This window comes from Denticeps clupeoides, chromosome 8 (assembly GCF_900700375.1).
Source record: "Denticeps clupeoides chromosome 8, fDenClu1.1, whole genome shotgun sequence".
Lineage (NCBI taxonomy): Eukaryota > Metazoa > Chordata > Actinopteri > Clupeiformes > Denticipitidae > Denticeps > Denticeps clupeoides.
In genome coordinates this window covers 11,320,221-11,342,946 of record NC_041714.1, presented here as the reverse complement: position 1 = coordinate 11,342,946, position 22,726 = coordinate 11,320,221, and the positions used below count along the sequence as shown (strand labels likewise).

Genomic DNA, 22,726 nt, shown 5'->3' with positions numbered 1-22,726 from the left:
CACACTGCTCCCTGGGCGCCTGGCATGGCTGCCCACTGCTCACCAAGTGTGGTGGTTAGAAGCAGAGGACACATTTCATTGTGTCACCTTGTGCTGTGCTGTTTATCACAATCACGTCACTTTCACTTTAATATCGATCCAATACTGATACTAACTTGGTATTGATAGTATCAATATTTAAAACCAATCTGCACATCTCTAAGCATCAGCAAACACAAGAAAGCAGATATAAGAAACAAGACTGATGCTTGCAAGGCATGTTGTGATCATAAGGATAAAGTCTGATGTCTCACTTATATTCCGGGGGAAATAAATACCAAAGTGTTATTATTTTAAACTTTATTGTTTAAAGTTGGTACAAAATCTGGTGAAATCCAAAACATTCTCAGCTTTTAACCTTAAAGCATCAGGAACTTCCAGAGCATAAGGGAGAACAGAAAAGCACTGTGCTGCCATAGTGGTGAAAGAAACCATGCATACAGGCCAGCCTTAAAACACAGAAAATAAAGCCCTTACTCACACATTTCTCCACCGAGAAACATGTGGCGCCTTCAACAGGTCCATAGTTTCGAAGTTGGAGTACATTTTAATACTGGGTCAGGGACAGCAGAAGACGGGGCGGAGCGGTGGGGAAGAGACCTTTGCCAGATGAGGTATCTTCAGATGCCCTTAAGACAGCTGACTTGGGTGCTGACAGTTGGCTGCTCCCCGAGCTGGAGTTTCTGTGTGTGACTCTCAGGTACAAACACGTAAAATTGTACAGTCCACATATTACACACAGTATATATGCAGTCATACAGTCAAAACAGTCGTGTCATTCTTTAACATCTAACAGAGAGATCATGTACACTTGCATTTAAGAAAGACAAAAACAAACGTAAAACAAAATGAGCCACAGACCTACAGTCATTCTGTACCTAGTACAGGTACGGGACGAGGTGTGGATGAAATGACTTTCAGACGGGGGGGTGAAATCGTGACACTGACCACATCTCCTTTGTGCAAAAGGTTGGACGTCTATTTATTCAGTAACAATATCACTCTCATGAAATAAATAAATAAAAATGATGGAGATCACACAGCTCAAGTTAGAAAAAAGTGGAAAATACTGAAAAAATACAAAATTCGAGTACAATTTCAACCCAAAATGTTTAACCCAAAGTATCAAACTGACAACTACATTTGTAATAGAGATATCAGAGTAGAAACGAGTGCACTCACATTCCCACCTCCGTAGGTGGCGCTGTTTCCACACTAAACAGCTGGGTCGAGACTACGAATGAAACATTGCACAGTGAAAAGATGTGGGTTCTCAGCAGCTATCTGCATTTATCAAAGCCACGTTCATCTAAGAGAAGGGTCCTTCACCTAATTCCAGATCAGAGTTTTATTTTCTGGCTTTACTAACAAAGACTGCTTCCAGTTTACTAGACCCCATCAAAAAGGGGTTGATTGCGACTAAGAGGGCTGAGAGTGGTCAAGTGGAAAGCTACACACACACAAATACATGCACACACATAAATATTAACACGCGAGAGGTGACAGGGCTGATGGTTTTGGCCTGTGCTTAAAGGGAGAGCAGACTGTCAGAGAAGGCATTAGGCTTTTCCGGATCTTTGAGGACTCTTTCCATGGAAGAAGTTACCGTATAGCCCTGATTCTATTGCTTTGTGTGAGATACAGTATTTAGCAGATACACACGTTACAAAGCCAAAGCAACGCACCCATGAGTACTTAACAAGAGACATTTTTTGATCAAACAGCTACATGAGGAAAGAAGGTCAGAGCAGGAATCCAGCAGAGAGATAAATAAATGAAAACACACCAACAATTTTATATTGGGATTAACATTTATATTGTATTTGTAAAAAATGCTAATAAGTTAGGCATATTATATTTATGAAGAAAATTTTTAAGCCAGACTCCTGTTCTGACACAAATTGCATTGTTTGAGATTTTATGGAACAGTAAAACACTGCTTACATTTCTCAAAACGACCCATTAATGCTTCTTTTCAAGGGTGTGTTTTTTTTTTTTTGTTACATTTTTCAGTTTCACATGAAAAATATATTCTTTTTCATTCAGTATAAGAAAAAGCATTAGAAAGGTCACTTAAAAATGAGAAAGAAACTTAAAAAAAGTCCAAAAGCCTCACACCACCTCACATAAGACATAACTAAACTTGTCTCACTAAAAAGACAGATTAAAAAGTGAATGAAGACGAATAAACTACTCTCCGAGGTGTCATTTGAAGCATAGATTAACTGGACATGGGGTAGGATGTGTCTCTGGGCAGGGCCTCTAGTCCACTGGGCCCTGGAATATGAGTCTGATGTAGCCCTGCTCGCCACTCAGCTGCTGGGCGCAGAAGGGGCAGGCGGCGTGGAAGGTGTGTGTTCCATGGGGCAGTGGGATCTGACTCCAGTAGGCCACCGTCTTCTCTGAGCACACGTGACCGCAGGGGCTGAACGCATGGGTGGGGGGGGGCCGCGTCCAGGTAGAAGCCGGCCTCGCAGCCGAGCCACAGGGGCACGTAGGGGCCGCGCGCACGGCACATGGGGCACTCGCGCTCCCGGCCCTCTGCACGGGCGTCCTGCTGCGGGGAATCGTGGTTGTCCCAGTTGTGGTAGCCGTGGACGTGGCCACAGTTCAGGTAGACCCAGGGCTGCTTCTCGTCCACCACCTCCTTACGCCGCATGCTGGGGAAGGCCAGTGTGTTGAAGCCCACCGGGCATTGGGGCCGTGCCGCATTCAGCTCCTGCCGCAGCGCCTCCAGGTGTTTGATGGTGGGGGTACGTGAGAGACCCTCAGCTGTCCGCCAGAGGAGCGTTGCACCACAGAGGTCAATGAGAGAACCATCAACAAGTTCATTAGTTTCATTCTCTACCTGCAAAAGACAGATGTAAAAAAAAACAAAACTGAGGTTTGAATAATTATAAACAATTTATTCATATTGCTTGGAATTCATTTACACATTTTTACATGGGCACGATTTGACCGGCAATAACAGATCTGTCCCTGCAGAGGGCAGAGTGAGACTCACTCCAATCAGCATTATAAAATCACATTACACAGGGAGGGGAAAGCAGGGACAGGCACAATCAAAGACTGGGTTGATTTTCTGGTATCTGGTATCCATATTTCACCTGGATGTCCCAAAGACAGAAGCTGTATACTCACAACATGGTACACATACAGTACAGGCCAAAAGTTTGGACACATTCTCATTCAATGTGTTTTTTTAATTTTCATGACATTGGTAGATTCTCACTGAAGGCATCAAAACATTGAATGAACACATGTGGAGATGTAAATGGTCATGAAAATAAAGAAAACACATTGAATGAGATGGTGTGTCCAAACCTTTGGCCTGTACTGTACACAATATATGCAACATACATACAGAATATAATAAAACCAGCTAATTAAACATACAGAAGAAAATCCTTCACCAACTGCAACCACTTGGAGGAACTGAGCTAGAAACTAACAGCTTAGCCAGAGTAAATTACAGACATTAAGAGTTAACCCAGTATCTGTAAATAATGTTGTTGCCCATTATTGTGGCATTATGTCAAACCTGTCCAGTCATTACAAATGCAATGATGAGTGAAAAAAACTTTGCATTTCTCGTTTCATCAGCCCTGTTCAACGTTTACTTTACTCCTACGCCACATTTGGAAGCACTTAACAGCTCATATGTGACGGAATCCAACAACCATACCATTGTACCCAAACAATGCTACTTTTCACTTCTAAATCAATAATAAAATGAATAAAATCCACGTGTGTATGTGTAAGACTAAAACCCCTCTCTGGAAAGAGCTTGGGTTTGAATAGTCTTTTGCCAGACAAGGGAAGCTCAATGTGCCTCAGTGTGTTCTCATCCTGATATCAGCATCACATGCTGCCCACACAGGACATTCAAATTACTCACACACACACACACACACACACACACACACACACACACACACACACACACACACACACACACACACACACACACACACACACACACACACACACACACACACACACACACACACGAAAGGCTAGTCAATACACTCAGGACTTTAAACAGACCACTCAGGCAATACATGGTGATTTAATCATGGAAACTGTGTTTGTGTGTGTGTGTGTGTGTGTGTGTGTGTGTGTGTGTGTGTGTGTGTGTGTTCTGCAGTGTTAATCTAGTATGTGTGAAGTTGGCAGGACACACAGGGGATTTAAACAGAGACAGGAGGAGGGCGGCAGCTTAATTACAGTACAACACACTAATCAGAGAGGCTGGTTTTACTGCGCTGTGGGAGCTGCATATGACTGATCTTTGTCTTGTGCTGAACTTTCCACTTCATGTAGATCTCCTTCAGCAGAGCACACAACAGAAGTAAAGTGAGAACAAAAAGCTTGTGTGCTTGTAATGTGAAGAGAAAAAAAAAAAGAAAAAAGTCTTTGTAGTAGAAAGAGTGTGTGGGAAAAGTGTGGGTTTGATGAGGTACAGTAAGGACAGTGGGCTGTGTGTGCGGATTTGTGTTTGAAGGACGCTCTGACCCCCTCTCAGAAGGACGCAGCTAAGGAAGCATGTGAAATTCGCCGCTGCCTTTTCCTCTGCTCAGCACTGACACGTCAGTCATCCAGAACAGAACAGACATGATTCCAGCCCCACTCTTGCTGCCACAGCAGCCTAAACCTGTCCTCCACCTGTCCTGTATGCAAACCCATACAGGAGATGCTCCTCACTATGGCCAACAGACATAAATAGAATGGTGCAATTTTTAGGAATTGATAAAATTAACATGTTAATTGCTGCAGTTAATTAAAATCAATGGACAGATTTAAGCCAGCTGCAGCTGTTAATTGACCTTTGACATGAATGAGAAATTCATCCTAGACAGAGACCATCCCTACATAATGATGGAGACAGATGGTGAAGGAATTTGGGGGCCAGTTAAGATGACATGCACATTTGCATTATGTCTTGATGCACTGGTGTCTGGATGCATCTGCAGAACGTGGGTATCAGGCACAAAAATAAAAGAGAAAACTAAACTAGTTTTATTCTTTTTTTTATTTAATTGCACTCTAAAGCGCCGCTAAGTCTACGTTGATTAATAAAAAACAAGTCATGCCTGTGAAATCTGTGCATCTCCTTGTATTTTACAACAGCGGGTCACCTAATTTAATTATTTAATGAAGTTTATAGCAGGCTTAAAGCTTTTTTAAATATTTCAAAGCAGCTTTATTGACATGACAAAGGATTTACCTAATTTCTTTCTCACCCTGCCACTCTCTGTCCACTCCCATAATTAAGAGTTGGAGTTAAGGGTTTAACCACATGGCTCCATCCACTCTAAACGCTGGGCTTAAACTGGACAGCCCCCTGCGGAGCAGCTGTCTTTGGCACTTGGCTGACGTTTGGCCAGATTTTCTCAGATCTCGTCAGGGCCTGGGCAGCCAGGCCAGGGTTGGTTCTGCCCGGGATGACAGATTAACACAGTGCCCAGCATGGAAGGACAACTTAGATTTGCTCACTCTGTGTGATAATGTCTCTGGCCTGGTTTCAACTGTCCCTCTAAGCAACATAGCATAGAACAGACAAATACATATTACAAATAAAATTGCCTACCAAACTAAGTTAAATAGACCTACACTATGTCACAATGGTGGTACTTCAAGGGCATATATTTGTGGGTTTGTGAAAAGATTGAGAATGTGAAAACAAACACTCAGTACATGTATATAGACCCTAATAGTTATAGACCCTAAGACTTTCAAAGATTGCAGCATATTTTTAAGGAAATGTGTTAAGAGTGTGGTTTGATGCAATCAGCATCACCAAGTAAAAACATGGGTAAGAGTTTAGATTGGGAGAAGCTCTGTGATTGGCCTGCTGGACTGACGCACATCTCCGGTTCGCTATGGATACTCTTACATGGTCGAGTTTCACGTGTGATGAGAGCCTTGTATAACGTCTGTGGAGTTGCTAGAGCAACAACGTCAAACAAACTTGAATGCCAAATGTGTGTGTGTGTGTGAGTGTGTGTGTGTGAGTGTGAGTGTACACATATGCCCTCACCATCTTGCCACGCTGTTGTGCGGACCGTGTTTCCCGTAGTGTGAAGACATTGCCACACACTGATATTTCCCTCCATAGGCCAGGTTTGGAGTCCTCAGTGAAGCCGTGCCGGGGATGCATCACCAGGACGCCATTAGTAGTCAAACCATCCATCTGCCCATCTGATGTCTTCCACTTGGCGGCTTTCTCCTGATAGGGGTGGAAGGAAGCACAGGGCATCCTCAGATGTGCTGCTGGTATGTCACATTTCAGAACAGATCTCATGCCGTGGAGATCATCTGTCAAAGTTTGTTGCCACAAATACAACGCAGAAACTACAACAGCGTTTTTATGCCTTTGCTTTCTCTCACCCCTAGGAAAATGTTCTTGGAGGAATCAAATCCAGCTGCATAGATGCGGGCGGTGTAGGGTGGACTGCGCTGGCACATGATGCGGCATGCAAAGCGTGAGATGGTGCTCTGCACGGACTGCGTGTCGGAGTTACTCTGGCTGCCTGGCACTGTGTCGGTCACCACAAAGTCGATGGGGGTCTCTGTGGAGCGACCGATCTGAAAAGCAGAAATTAGGAGTGTAGTGTAATTTGCATGTTGCATATATACAGTCAAGGACCAAATAAATAAATAACTAAATAAATAAGTGAATGAAAACTACTCTGACCTGCAACAGAACACCTGACTGCAGCATCTAATATTTAAAGCCTGCACGGACTGACTGCTTACATTTCAACCCAAACCAGCCACCCGCCTAGCCAACAATGTACTGAAAAACCATCCGGTGTGAAGTTCATTGGGTTATTAGGACACATCTTACTCAGCACACCCGGCCTAACGAGCCCCACAGAGGGCAAATGGTATGGCGGGGGGGGGGGGGGGGATAACAAAACAAAGGTGGAGACGTGGGAATTTTGGTTCTGAATTAGATTTATACCTTCTCATATCAGGATAATGGGATGATAGTAATTCCTGGCAGCACTAAATGCTCCAACTATTAGATCAGCCTGAACCAAAATAGCAATGAGATAGGCAACTAAAAATGGGTCCGATTAAGAAATGGTTGAAGGGAGACAAAAGGAGAAACAGACATCTGTGATCTCGGTTTATATAATTACTCTAACTTTCAGTGATTTATATTCATTAGATATATATTTAAATATATCCTCAAAGTGGCAATTTCAACTGATATTAAGTAAGTGATTAAAAAAAAAAAAAAAAAGCTAGCAGCATTAAAGTGAACAGGCTTTCTCTCTGATTAAAAGCAGTGCACTGCTTTGCATTAAATTACACAATAAATTCATATGACATATATACTTTGGCTATAAAAATGCACATAGTTTTTTTTTCCCAATTTCAGTACCTGGAACATGTCCATATTGCTGTCACTGGTGTACTCCACCACCACTGTCTGAGCCCGAGACAGGGTGTAGGAGATGCTGTGCTGGTCCTTGTTGCTTATAGCCTGTAACAGAAAAAAAAATATTTTTACTTTTAGCACAAATCAATTACAATTGCCTAAATACCACTCCTAAGCCTGATGACAAATGTCAACTGAAAGTCAGTTGGAGGATGGCTCATAAGCGTACCGGTATTGCTTTTTAGCATGAAACTGCATTCCCCATGTTGCACAAACAATGGCAATGGGGGTAGAAGAGCTGTGGGGTTATTAAATGACAGAGAGAATGGCCAGACACTGCTGACTCCAGAATATGGATTTTTGACTTGTACTATGAAACAGCCTTTAGTCTGAGAGAGAAATGGTCTGATGGTCCTACTGGGGCCCACAGTGGAGCCATTTGTGAAATGGTGTCCATGTGTGTGAAAAGGCCCACAGAGTCCAGGGCATGATCATCTCTACTTCAAAATTGTATTTGCCAAGGGACATCTTGTTCTAACTGTATAGCACTATGCGAACAAAGGACATAGTGAAAGAAAATGTGAAACCCATAACCTCTCTTTCTCTTTTTTTTTGGTATGTTCCTGCAGGGGCTCAGTACCATTCATCTCTGACAAGGAACACATGGACTTAATTCCATTATGTTTCCATTGCATTATCCATCACTAATCCATTCTCAGATACATTTGCATGTACATTTACACTTCATCTGATGACTACAAATTAGCCCTTGTATGAATAATATACAAACACTATTTCTGAATACCTTTGTGAATACAGTACATTAGGCCAAAACTGTATTATGGAAACTACTGAGGCAATTCTTTGGTAACATTCCCGCCTGTTGGAAAATCTTTAATTCTGTTGTGTTGTACACAAATGCTAATGAGAGCAATAAAACAAAAGAAGGGAAGCAGTGGCATATGTATGTATAACAGATGGCAATATCCAGATGTAAAGCACTTGGGACTATTTCTCAACGGCACGGTCCATTTTGTCACAACCCAGTAATACTTACTGAATCTGTCACCCAGCTCTGTGTCACTATCACAGGTTCCCTTACACCAGTGGAACAGTGGAGAAGAACCCTCTGGACTCGTGTATCTCAGATCATGTAACTGGTACTAATGTGTATCTCAGTACCTTGACAGCCAGTGGTGTGGGGGCAAAGTGCACGGTGCTGGGCTTCACTCCATTGGCTTTGATTCTCTTGCTGAGGGCAAAGCGGCTCTTACGTCTGCCTCTGTCCCCATTGGGTAGAGAGCCATTGTACCTGCAAAACACAAACACAATGGGTCATTGAGGCTCAGAATTCAACACAGAACCCTAGTATATCAGCAAAAGACAGATGGAACCAGAAGCAACATCATATGCATTAAACACATTCACTGAGTGTCTTCAGAAGAAGGACTGGAGGGGGTCAACCCATAGGCCTGACACTGTCTGCAGTCAAAGCAACCTTAAAAGCAGCCAATCCTCTTAGACTAAACAGCCACACCCAGGAGTCCTGCTGCCATTAATGACTTGAGCTACTGTGTGTGTGTGTGTGTGTGTCTCAAAGCCAAGCTTGTTTCGCCCAAGCACAATCAGCTCCAGTCATGGGACAGATCTGGGTTAAGCTGCTAAGAAAACAGCCCAGACACAGTCTGACTGATTCACCCGGTGAACGTGTAATGTGTGTGACGCAATCATGATTCAGAACCAAATTGCTGCGGTTGTTAAAATCTATTGAAATAAATTAAACTTCACAAGAGGTCTATTTTCAGGAGTTATCAGTCTGATGTTACACAGACCCTGGCTTTAGTTTCACAGCCTCACAAGCATTAGATACTGGCTGAAACACATATGCATTTACTTGAACTCATAGTGTTAAGTGAAAGTCTGATCATTTGATAATTTGTACACCAGAAAGGCTCAGGCTTCAACTGCCTCAGAAGAGGGGTCAGGATGATGAAGAGATAGTTTCAGGCATCACAGCAGGTAAGATGTGGGTCATCACCTCCATCCTGTACAGTCCTCATCCACCTCCCCTGGGGTTCAGCCTTGCCTGAGAGAGAATGTGTGTGTGTGTGTGTTTACTCTGCAAGCTCTACATGAATACAGGAAGAGTAAAAGGTAAAGATGGTAAATATGAAAGGTAAAGGAGCACAAAGGACATCATAGATATGTGTGCTTGTGTTCTTATGTCCCCAACATGACTTGGAAACCAGACATTTTAACAAAAGAGTGGACATTTTGCTGGTACTCACTGAACTCTGAACATTTATTATATGCCCGGGGAGCAGTGTGTGGGGACGGTGCTTTGCTCAGTGGCGGGGTGTGGCGGTTAGCAAGGTGGAATCACACCATGTGAGTTCGAATTGTGGCTCGGACATTGTGTTGGCGTGGGATTCCTCCGTGATCTTCAGGTCCCTCCTGCCATCCAAAGACATGCACACTAGGTAGATTTTTGCGACTAAGTTGAATGTAGGTGTGAGTGTGTGCCCTGCGGGGGTACTACTGACCAGTGAGTGAGAGAAATGCCCACCACAATTACATGGACACAATGTGTAATTTCCACTTATGGGGAAAGTTCTAATCCCACAAGAGAAACTACAAGCACCTCTCAGTTGAAGACATGAGGAAGTTTAAACAGATTTAAAGTTCACAACAAAAATGTGCGGTACATGGTATATAGCCTGATATATACATGATATAGTGTGTAAAATTAATTCTCACTATTTTGAAACAATTTAAGAACATTTGCCGTGAATATTCATGTAACAATATGAATATTTAACTTATGCCTGGCCTGGAATTAAACCTGCGGAAATCTCAGACATACAGATCACAGAATCAGATCATAACAAAGACACTGGAACCTCTTTGTGGCAACCCAATATTTTCATATATTGCATATATGGAAGAACCAACCCAGTGAAAAAGTACGTAATTCCATGCAAGTCATTCTACATGAACTTTATGGGGGCAGAGAGACAGTGCCTGTTGACGTCAGGCCTTGAATTCCATTCCTAGAACCCACACCAAACACACAATCCAGAAAACAAACAACCTCACAAATACCCGACAAATTCAGAAAATGAAGAAACAGATGTCCTCAATACTATCTCCCTTTCCCTACACAACCTATCCTAAAGCCAGATGAAAACACCACCATGCACACGAGAAAGCAAAACATGTTTATCTAGATTTTAGGAGGCATCCCTGACGCCACTTCAGCATTCCTGCAGGACTCCACCCACATAGCAAGACTCATGGGGACGTGCAGAGGCCCTTCACTGGTGGCTTCTAGAAGCCAGGAAGATAGAGGGTGGAGCAGCTGAGCCAGTCGAGGTTGCAGGGGTAAACTTTATCCTGACTGTTTAACAAGCTTTATTTTTTCTTAATGATTGGAAGCAACCGGAAAGGAAAATAATCACACACAAAGTGTGTGTGTGCGGGCTAGAAAAAAAAAAAAAAAAAGCCTTACAGCCTACACAATCCAGGCCGCACAGAAGATAAGACACAACACTCAAGCACTTACTCTGAAACACTTGAAGCCCTCATCAGTCTTAAAGAGTTGTAATCGCTGAAAAATACCCCAATATTTCAGTTAACCGTTAGAAAGCGACTCTGACGTCAACCACTGTTACGCGGGCATGAAAGAAAGAGGCGAGATGCAAAGAGCAGAGCTCTGTAGAGTCAACAAAGGCAAAGGTCAAACAGTGTGGGCATGCGACTGCTGCCGCCGCTTTATTTAATCCCCAGCACGACTCTGTATCTTTTAGGCTGTACTCCGCCCGCTTCCTCCGCCTCAACAAGTTCTACTCTCACAAAAACAGTGCAGCGTGCCAGGATTGACAGCCCTGACAAAGGGAGGCACAAACTGTGACTATTCAGTAGACACCTATCCCACAGGACCAGCTTGTATGTTACAGACTTTGTCAGTGGTGAGTTTAAGCACCGAGGATGGATGAGTGTAGGTCAAGTCTCTGTCCCAGCAGTGACACTGATGTCTGTTAAAATCCCATTAAAAGTGCTGTGATTAGCCAGCATCTAATGGCTGCAGTCTGATTGCCACCAAGGGTGACCAAATTAAAATCAAACCACTGATCGACGGAACGGCTAAAAAAACTGCACAGAGCAGACAGAGCAAAATAAAAGAAACCATAAAACAATCACAAAAATTATATACAGTTCATATACAGAAAAACAATGTACATATAGGGGCAATGGTCTACAAATTTAACAAAATACTGTGCAATACGTAAAAGCAAAAAAAGAAAAGATTTTTTAATTGCTACCTGTCCTCAAAAGCATTAGCAATCCTAAGCTGTTTTGTCCAATCACAGAACAAAATGACATTTTGTGTCCTGTGGATCTGCACAGCAGCTGCATTATGATGATATTTCGCGTCACTCATAATAAGCGTAACAATTTACAGGCCAAATTCTCTCTCGATATCGGGGAAAGAGCAGTACTCTCTTCTCATTTCAAAATTTTGGATAAATTTGGTTTTAAGATACATCTCAGTAAGGGTCTGTGGGGGAAGCATTATTACAAACATCAGAGATCTGCAGAATTTGTGCAGCATACCCAGAATCCCGTGCTGTAATGTAGGTCCTGGGCAAACACAAGACAAAAACAGAACACTAATATGAGATAGATCTCTTTTAAGAGCGGCACAGATGAGACTGAGAAATGCGCGTGTGCACGCACACACACACTTAATAAATATGTAACATCTGTATTATTAATGTGCAACTGCATCAAAGAATGAAAAATTTGTCCACCTAAACTTAAGCCTGACTAAACCCCTGCCCTTTTATTGAATAAAATAAAATTAAAATGATAAATTAAACAAAAACCTTTTATAGTGAGGACCAGCAAAATGAAAAACATTAACATGTTAGAAGCACATTCCAGTCGACACTGCAGGGAAGATTAACAGCACTCTGGAATGCTGGGTACATTGCTTGGTTAGTTTAAAAAAAAAAAAAAAAAAAAGCCCCTTACCCCAACACAATGAGCTCTCCATATTTGACTGGCACTTTGGTGGAGGCTGTGGAGATGTTTTCCTGCTCGGCGGAGAACATGAGCACGACCGTGAGGTGTGGGAAGGGGGTGGGACCTCCCGCTACAAACACTACAGAACGTCAGACCCTGTGGCCCAGTCTCAGCTCTGCCGACACATGCTGTCTGCTGCTGCTGCTGCTGCAACTGCTGCGGCGTTTTTATTTTGCTTCCTTGCCAACCCTGCAGAGAAACAGACAAACGGAGATTAGAACAGGCAAATCAGACAACATGTTACCATATTGCCATGTCTAGACCCCCAAAAAACCAAGATTGACATGAAAGATTAATATTAACACACAAGATTAATATTAACTGAGGGTTGTTTTCAAGGTCTCCCAAAACAAGTGCAACTGGTAATGAGTAACTGCTGATCACTCAGAATAGAATGTCAACCACCGCAGGCTGCTCAAATTAATATAATGCAGAGCAATGTCCCCCTTGAAATAACGACAAACATTCCGACCGCAGCAAGCATCATTTCAACCGGTATTACACTGCCAACAAGTTCACACATATGAAGTAAAGGTTACGTACAATTGTGAAGCCAGTCTGTTGACTTTCAGAACCGGTGAGACTGTACTAGAGCTTATCTCATCAGGCAGAAAGGACAGGTTACGTGACGTGACTCACTCACACACTTTGTCGTACACACAGCACAAACACACTCCACCCAGTCGGAGCAACCCCACGCCGACTCAGGAGTCACAGAGGGGAGGTGTGTGGAGGACACGTTTTCTTGAACCAAGTGTTTCTCCGCACATTTACAGTATGGTGAGTGATCAGAGCCCCCCAGCGTCTGCTGTCCGGGTGGTAGCATCCACGGACAAATCGTTCGGTGTATGATTAAGATGCTTTCCCCCTGTCCCACACACAGCAGTACAGACACACCATATGTTCAGCCATGAATAATCCATTCGCTTGCAAGATCAGTTCGATGCATAAATATGCAAACACATGCAAGAAATGCAGAAAGAAGCTTATCATGTTGACTAGTGTTATAAACCAACCATATAAAGCACACCATATGATTTCACCACAATTCAAAAATTTGCTTTGATAGAAACTCAAGAGTTAAAAATTAACTTTCCAAAATCTAAATAGCTGAATTATAACTGTGACCCTTAAAGCATTAATAACACACACACACACACACACTGGTTGATAGGTCCTAAATCCTACCTATACACATAATCAAAAGATAAATCATCATAAAAAAATATTTTCACTTACACTAGTACCAATATTACACTGACAATAATTAACAACTCTACACAATAAATTGGTGATTAAATACACGTTCATATCTTGTCTCAGGAGAAATCCTGAGATCTTCAGTTTATTAGAGGACTGAACACAAGCATCCGATCTGTGTGTATGCATGTGTGCATGATGTTGACAGGCAGGGTTCATGTGACCAATTTGAGCAAGGCTGCATCTGCTGAAACTTGCAGCAATGACCTTGCCTGACCCACAGGCCACAGTACCAAACAATAGATGGACGCCTTTCTGCAACCACGGAAATAACTGCAGATTACAGCTCTGCTGTGGCTAGACTGCGACTGAAAGAAAGAGAATCAAATCCACTTATTCTCTGCCTCTCATATTGTGACAAGTGTGACTGACAGGTCATATGGCATCATTCTGCAGCAAAAACAGCTTCCTCCCTCACATCCTGCCTTTCTTTCGTCCACATTGTTTCTCCACCACACTCTCTTGCTGGTTAGCTGTGTGCAGCATTTTATTGTATGTGTTCTGAAAGGAAAAGGGCCAAGAGTAGAGTGTGAGGGTTGGGGGTGTGCAATAATTCGTTGTTTTGTCCGTTGCCTTCGCCATTCATTCAGTTCCACGGTAAGTGCACCAGCAAAATTAATCATCAAGGGGTTGCACTGCAGAACAATAAAACAAATAGTTCAGCATGTGCACACACAGCCTGCACAATACACTATGTGAACAGTGTTGTAAAAGAAACACCTCAAGCAAAAAGTACAAAAAGAATACAATACAGTCACCTGCCCACTAATCCACAACTTTGGCCAAACAGGCTCAATAAAAAAAATAAATAAATAAAAAAAGACCCCACAACATTAGCAAAATACACATTATGAGAACAATACAGGCTACATTGTTACTAGTAATGAAAGAACAGGGGGCATAAGCCCGGCTTTCACCTTCCATCCAATAAATAACGGCACACAGAGGTGAGGAGGGATGGGCCATTACTAATTCACCATCTTACCGTGACAAACGGACAGACAACACCTCTGCAGCCCACACAGACACGGTGGCCAAAGGTCAGGGTGCAACCAGGCCCGTCAATATTATGTCTAGTGAAGCACCAAAAATGGTTGTGGAAAAGATAAATGATTCAATACAAAATATGCCTGGCTTAATTATTATTGACTTACTGGCATAAATTACTGTACAAACTGTAATGACAGAACAAGGGCAAACTAAAGGACATAAAGAGTCTGCTAGAAAAAGCATGATCAAGATTAAATAGCATATCTGATACTGAAAAATGAACTGGAATTCCTCATTAAACAAACAAATTACGTGATCGTATTACAATGAGATGTCACAAGAACATTTACACACAGTTCATTGCACCATGTTACTAACCACAACCCCTCATGTATCAGTTATTATTTTTTACATTTATATGTACGTCCAGACTATTTATAAGAAAACACATCAGTGTCTAGACAAAGTTGTCTGTGCACTAGCTTCCCTATTATGGCCATTTTCTTGCTGATTCAGCATCATGTGTGTTTTGTTGAAACACAAAACATTCTCAAGTAGCACGACTAGCCAACTAAAAAAAGAAACGCATCAAAAGTGAATGAACTTGTCAAATCATCAGTAAACACAAAGGTTTGGATCTTGAATCTTTTACATTCCAAAAGGTCCCAACGCGTGTGTGCGTGCAGATATTTCTCAACAGGGGCATGTATCACATGACCTGGTCTCTGGCCTGATGTGTACAAGCAGACTGCTGAGAGGCATGACCTAACCAGACATTTGAGAGTGGGTGTACCAGACACTCCCGTCCAGGGACAACACTGCACACACTCAGCTGAACATACTGCTCTACTGTCCACCGGCTGACCTAAACAAAGGTAGGACAAACCAAGTCCTTCAGCACTGTCCAGAGAGACAGCTGACATGCATTATCTCGACTATTACTGCTATCGTGCTATTTTTATTTAAATAAAATAATCCATCATTAATTATTCCATAACTGCATGGACCAGGGGTGTTAAAGGGTCGCAGGCCCACGACACAACCCATAATAATACATGAGATGGAGTGACTATACCAGTCAGCGCTGGCACTGGCATTTGGCTGTCGATGGCACAAAGCAAAGAACTATATATTGGCATCACTGCCAGAGGTGCTCATATCATACCAGGTCATATATTCCAGAATATACCTTGATGAATTCCTGATTATTTGTGCCACACACGTCAGTCACTCCCACCCATGCAACCTGCAGCCTTTTCCAGTTTGGTAATGGTTCAACTGGTACAGTGTGCCAGTATTGCCAGTATTTACCAGTCATGCAAGAGCATCAATTCAGTTTCCATGCTACCGCTAGCACAATTTCACATCCATACCGAAACCAGCCATCCATCCAGTACTTTGCTGTCGAAATGCAAAGAACTGGTTAAAAATTAGGCACCGTCCAGCCAAAGGTTTCGGTAGAGAAGGCATATCAATTAACAAAAGGATGGTCTAGCCAGCTTCACTGACCCACCCAGGCAAACTCAGAGAGAAGAGAGGCTTTGTAGCAACCTCGGCAGACCAGGACAAGTGAGCTTTTGTGCAGCTTCATCCCGAAAGGGAACTTGAAGCCCACTGCTCTGCATTCTTCCAAATGCAATCCTGCAAGTCAGCAAGAAGGGAAAAGGGTGTAATTCTTGGCAAGAGCACGAAGTTCATGTCACGTTGTCTGAAGTGCCTTCATGCTGGGGATATTGTCTGATAAGCTACACATTCACAATAGGGCCAGAGCCCAACAGAATGAGAGGAACTGACCTATAATACCAACACAATTTACGCCAATACATGACTCCTGATTTCAGAGGTACACACTAAATCTCTTGAAAGGTGATGTTTAGATCAAAATGTGTGTGTGTGGCCTTTTTGGTAACCGAACGCCAATTATACTCTCCACCTAAATGGGAGTGCAGCTTTCATGAGCTCACAGGAAGTGGAGTTGAAAAGCCCCCCATGACCATGGCGGAGGCAAATTAGGCTTGTCTGTAAATCTCACAAGCAGACAAGATGTGAGGCGAGTACAAATGAGCCACTCAGGTCCAAGAGTAGTACAGAGAAGGGCAGAGAACCACATCAGTGCCAGGCGTTGGCGGCAGCTTCGTGGGAGAAACGCACGACGCTCTTCTGTCAAAGAAGAGGTGGTGAAATAAAGGGAGGTGCGGCCCACCAGAACCACAGTAAAACCACATCAGAAATGTCGGCAGATTGCCGCTCAACAGGCCTCGTTCACGCTGCCACAAAAGAGCGAAACACTAAAGAATTAACGCCACGCGCATCTGGGTGCCACTTGGCCATCCTCGCAAATGAAAACTTTTCTCTCAGTTCTGAGAACGATGCTATAATTAGCACTAAGTGAGCATCAAGCTTTCATTGGGGTGAGAACGAAAAGAGGGGGGGGGCATCCTCTCTCCTCCAGACTGCAGGATGGTGACCTTGATCCGGGCTCGAGTGGGTCTGGTTGCAGGGAGAGATCAGTGTAGGTTTGCACTCAGCGCAGATGAGACTACAAAGAGCGGGTAAACCGATCCGAGCATGAGACCGGCAAAGGGACCTGGCAATGCCAGACGCGTGGTACATGCAGCCCCAGGGCCAATCCTCTTCAGCTGTAGGTGTTAGCATCTGTCTAATCGATGACCTACAACACGTTTCTGTAACACATTGAGAAGAGATAAGGAGAAGAATGACCTCATGATCCCGTCCCCGACCCCTGGTATGGGGAAACCCCGATTTGTCTCAAACAGAGAGATGTAGAGAACAGAAATAGAAAAAGAAAGCCCAAAAAGGCAAGAGGAAGTGAAACAGACTGGGCGTGTAATACTGTAATTTCCACCCACGAATAGAAACTTTTGCTGGCATGGAGACACTGATCCTTATCCCTTATTTACTTGATATGGCCAGGACTGAAAGAAGAGGTGGTCTGGATCGGCTAAAGGAGCCATTCATTGGTGAACGCCATACTTGACCAAAGCTTCTAATACAGGCTGCGATCGGAGGACATCACAGACATCGATGGCCAGAACATGGCCCACATGGGTTGAGACTTTGACAGTAGATCGCAGTGGCCTCTCTGGTTCCACAATGCCATTTTTGTGTATTCTTTTCAGTCCATTGAAAAAATAAAGTCACATGGGCATCGGGGAAAACTATGTCCATGTCTATTCATTTGAGTAGTTTAGCGCTGTCTGTCTCATTGTTGTCTACATGTTTAGTTAGATGTTAATCTTGCACTGCCCGTGTCCCCTATTTGCACTTGATGTTACCCAGTTTGTCTGTGTCACACGCATGCACTTTATGTCACTTTTTTTATTTTGTTTCGCTTTGTACTGTCTAACATGTATATAGCAGAAATTACAAAGTCAATTTCAACAAAGTTTTCCAGCAAGGACAAATAAGCACCATGAACTGGTCCATCAATACAACACTGGCCCAAAACAGACCCTGGTCACGATGGAAGGACCAAACAGGACCATATAGAATTGCCTCAGTTTCATCGTCTTCTCTGCCTCTCCACTGCATCTGTCCTCCTGGATCTCCCTCGAGCCTTTCACACATCCACAAACAATGTGGAAACACACAGAGACAGAGTTCCCCCCTCCGAGACACATGCAAAAAAATTGTAACTACACAACGATGGGGAATATAGGGTCTCCTGAGGAGCATAATGAAAAAACACAAAGTAAAGGGAGAAAAAAGAAAAAGAAAGAATACTTTGAAGCAGGAAGAGTGTCAGATCAAACGTTTCCTGCAGAGAACTCTCTGGCCTTAAAACCGTGGCGGTGAACACAATCGTCACAATCAGACCCAGATCAAGACGGATGGGGAAAAAGATGGTAGGCAGATGAATCTCTCTCACACACACACACACACACTTATAAAACAAAATGTTAGACATACACAATGTGTTATACTGTCATTTCTCAAAAACGCACTACCTTCCACTCACACTTCCTGGACAGAGTGGACTCCTCGGATCCAATTGCAGCTCAAAAGCAAACAAAGGTGACTGTGACGGGAATACCACCATTCCCAACAAATGTGACTCAACCTTTGGTCAACACTGAAAGATTTCACTCATCTAGGCTAGAATAACTGGTAATAAAAGCTGTGTGTGTGTGTGTGTTTGTGGGTGCTGGGTCTATGTATGTGTGTGTGTGTATTTTTTCAATCATTTATTTTTATTATTCTATTTATGGCTCTGCTGTGCGTAAAAGTGCAGAACGAGAAACGTTAAACCTCTGCGACTTCAGAGGTTCCCCTCCCCTGCGGATGGCAGCTTCTCCCGAGGGTCCCATTTGGGACTTTTGGGGGGGGAATGGGCCATGGACAACCTCCAGTCTAAACACACATGAGGCTCAGAGTGTGGGCTAATTGGCTTAAGGGAGACTTTGAGGAACAAAAGGCTGTTTTGGGTACGGAACTCGCCGGTCATTTATGAAGCTGTTGGTGAAGTGTGGTGTGTTTGTTTAAGGGAGGGGTGCGGAATACAGACGCCCACTTTAAAGCGCATAAGCCTGGACCTCCAGCTTCCAGCTTCAAACAACCACAGTACCGAGACGGAGCGTTTCAAACGACGGACGTGGGCCCATGCGGAAAAGGAACGTTGGGCGTGTTGGAGTGTCACGACACTGCACACACACCCCTGCATCTGGCCCTGATTACGCTGCACAGTTCCCCCACCCACCGCTCACCAAAAAACAACAGCATTTCACAATGTTATAAATAATACATCACAAGACGTGTGTAATACAAGAGCAGTTAATGAATTAAAAAAAATTATTGCATATTTTGCAGTGAAAATCCAAATTATTGCTTTCTAGAAACTTACCAAAAGTTTGGTAAAACTCCTTCACTGTCCATCTCCCTTTTATGTAGGGAGTCCCACGTGACGTAAACAACAAGCATCTGAATCAACTTTGTTAATTTATTTGAGCTCATTACCTCATATGTGAGAAACATTGGCCATGGCCATGTGAACCGCAATGATGGAGCTCGAGTGGAGGCGTAAAGCGAAAACAGACAGATGGTGAGGGAGGGAGGGTCGACGCTTGAATTTCAGAACCCTTTTTAATTATTCAGAGGGAATGAGCACAGAGCAGGGCCAAGCAAAAACACACACACACACACACAAAAAGTTAACCATCCTCTCCCGACTCAAGTACCACTTCCTGGTGCGGGAAAGCGCAAGGCGGGCTTCCCAGAATCCATAGATGGAAGGAAGGAGGGAGGGAGGGTGAAAAACTGGGAGAAAGGTAACATGCTTTATGGTTTGAGGGAGATATGAGGGGGAAGGCCCTTCAGCTCGCATCAAAAGATAAGAAAGAAGTGAAGAGATGCAGGAAAACAAGGACAGTTCTTTGTGATTTATCCCACCACAGAACAGTTCCCTTTAAAAAATACAATACAAGAACTCATTGTTAAGAGCCATGCGCTTGGGTTAAAATGTGTTTATTACACAGGTATCTACAGGGGGGGGGAAGGGTAGAATAGAAGAAAACATGGCCATGATGGGGAGGGTCAGTCTTCTACAAAGCCATGCTGTGTGTAAAGCGTACAAGCAAACGAGAGCTGAACACACTCCCATAGCAAGCACACACACATTAAATAAATAAGTGGCAGCATTTACAACAGTATCTAGGGACACCAGTCCTGAATGTAGTTTAGAATGAGGGACATTATATCCTCACATATTAATAATCAGGCAAGCAGAAAAGCAGTTTTACTTCTCCCGACAGCTTATTTGCCTACAGAAATCACAAAGGGCCAAAACAGAAAATGAAAACTAGACATTGTACAAGTCTGTGTGTGAGATTAAAAAGTCATTGAACCAAATTATTGTAAAATGTCAAATGAAATTTTTTTAAAATTGTACAAATCTATCCTGCTTTAGAAAGAAAAAGCGACTAAGATGCCCAATGTATGACCCAATTTCCATTACAAGCATAATCTGCACAAAACCTCATCACATTCATCCTCACAAAATACCATATTCCATTCCGGCACAATTTTCTGAATTATCCCATCCCAGTCAGAACTCAGCCTGACCTTCGCTGCTTAACACCGACTAGTTCGTCTTTTAACACAGCGCGGCGTGTCGACTGAATTTCATCACTCATGTGAGCTAATGGCACTGCTTGATTCCAAACCCACGGGAATATCCCCTGGAAAATGAAATAATGCCCAGAAAATCCCTCCGGATTTATCCCCTTTCTCAACGGGGCAGCACGCAACACCCTGTTCCCTGGGCCGGCCAGGGTAAAAAAAATAAAAAATAAAACCGGCACAAATCATCCTGGTCCTTTTCAGCGGGCTTCATAACAGCGCCGGATTGGGTTTCCAGAAAGGAAAAGCGATAGCAACCACACACACACACACACACACACACACACACACGCTCCGCAGCACTGGCTGGAGTGAATTTGATTGCCTTATCAAGCTGCCTTCCACGCCCTTTCCCTACAACAAATGCAGCCGGCTCCGTGCCGCGAGAAAATGATCCAGAGATGTCACTCCGAGGGCCGAACCGACGCGACCAGTCGCATCTCCATCCAGCAAGTCCCACAAAACCAAGTCACACCAGATAATGCCAACATCACAGGCCGAAAATGCACGCAACAAAGAAAAGTCTGTCGTGTCCTGGACGCCAGGGGGTGGGGACGTCAACAGAAGTGATTCCAATCATGGGACAAAGGACGGCCTGGCCTGGCCAGATGCTCGGCTGAGGACACGCTGCCTTACTATGCAAATTGCTTTATGCTTTTCTCCGCTTCTCTCTCTTTTTTGTTCGGCGCCACGGGACAAAGCAACGAGCCCGAGGCTTTAACCCGAACCGGAGGGAACGGACGCGGCGTCAGGGCTTCACCCCCCCCCCCCCCCCCCCCCCAAAAAAAAACCAGGAGAAGCGGGCGCAACGAGCCGAAAACGGAGACAAAGAGTGGATCCCGGAGCGAACGCGGCTTTTGCTGACATTGTACGCCGACAACACACACGCCTCCATTATCGGAACAATCACTCAGTAACGACCGCCCCCCCCCCGATTAAAAGCCCGCCGCCGGGTCAGGAGCTACAACTGTCACTTGTGTCGGATGTCGGACGCCAACGTCGCTGCACAGAACCGCGGACGACGCCGGCGACATCTTCTGCTTCTCGGGGAAACGCTAAAAGAATCGTGCTCGGTGTGGATGCTTTTTGTTGTTGCTGAAGTTGGACGCTTATAAAATTGCTTTTAAAAAGACAGAGTAAATAAAGTGCTAGCAGCGGTGTCGGTGACGAGCCGCATACTCACCGCCGCGGAAGAGCTCCTTTGTGGGGCGTCCGGTTCTCAGCGCTCCTGGCTCAGACCCGTCCGGTTCCGTACAAAAATAAAACAAAACGATTACAAAAAAAAAAAAACAACAGAGACAACACACGAGGTCCGGCCAGCCCCGCTAACAAAGGCAGGTGAGGGCAGTTATCCAGGCGGGGCAACAAAGCACGCCGCTCGGCTTAAGAAGCGCGTCGCCCGGCCCTCCGCCTCCTACATTCGCCATGAACGAGCGGCGGGGCCGTGAGGTCTGAAGACGCGAGCAACGTCCCCTCCGTCCGCCTGCTCCCGAGTGTAAACAGAATTGAGTTTCCTTGCGTGGTAGTGGCCACAGGGATGGGGGGAGAATCACGCCGCGCGTCACTCGGCGACGCGACGGGCATTGTGGGTAATGTAGTCCCGCGCGCAACGTCACGACGCACAAACGCTCATTAATTCGTGGTTGTAGTAACACGCACCGCTGTGGGCTCGACGTGTGCATAGTTATGCGCGTTAACGATCGTTTATTACAAATAGAAGCCTGCCCTTTTGATTTTCTTACTCCTTCTTACTTCGCTTTCAAACGTGTTAGAAATAAACAAAAAATAACACAACTTGAAGCAGATTCTTTTACAAAGAGTGCAAAA

General features: G+C 44.0%; 1 protein-coding gene across 1 annotated transcript; it reads right to left on the bottom strand.

Moving 5' to 3' along the window:
* Nucleotides 1–324: 324 nt before the first annotated feature.
* Nucleotides 325–22,419, bottom strand: peli1b (pellino E3 ubiquitin protein ligase 1b). Its single transcript, XM_028989481.1, is given in 9 exon segments — nt 325–2,484; nt 2,486–2,887; nt 6,080–6,268; nt 6,430–6,627; nt 7,433–7,534; nt 8,612–8,741; nt 12,044–12,070; nt 12,464–12,703; nt 22,083–22,419. Coding segments are annotated over 8 exon segments (1,311 nt in total). The 5' UTR covers nt 12,544–12,703; nt 22,083–22,419; the 3' UTR covers nt 325–2,301.
* Nucleotides 22,420–22,726: the final 307 nt, after the last annotated feature.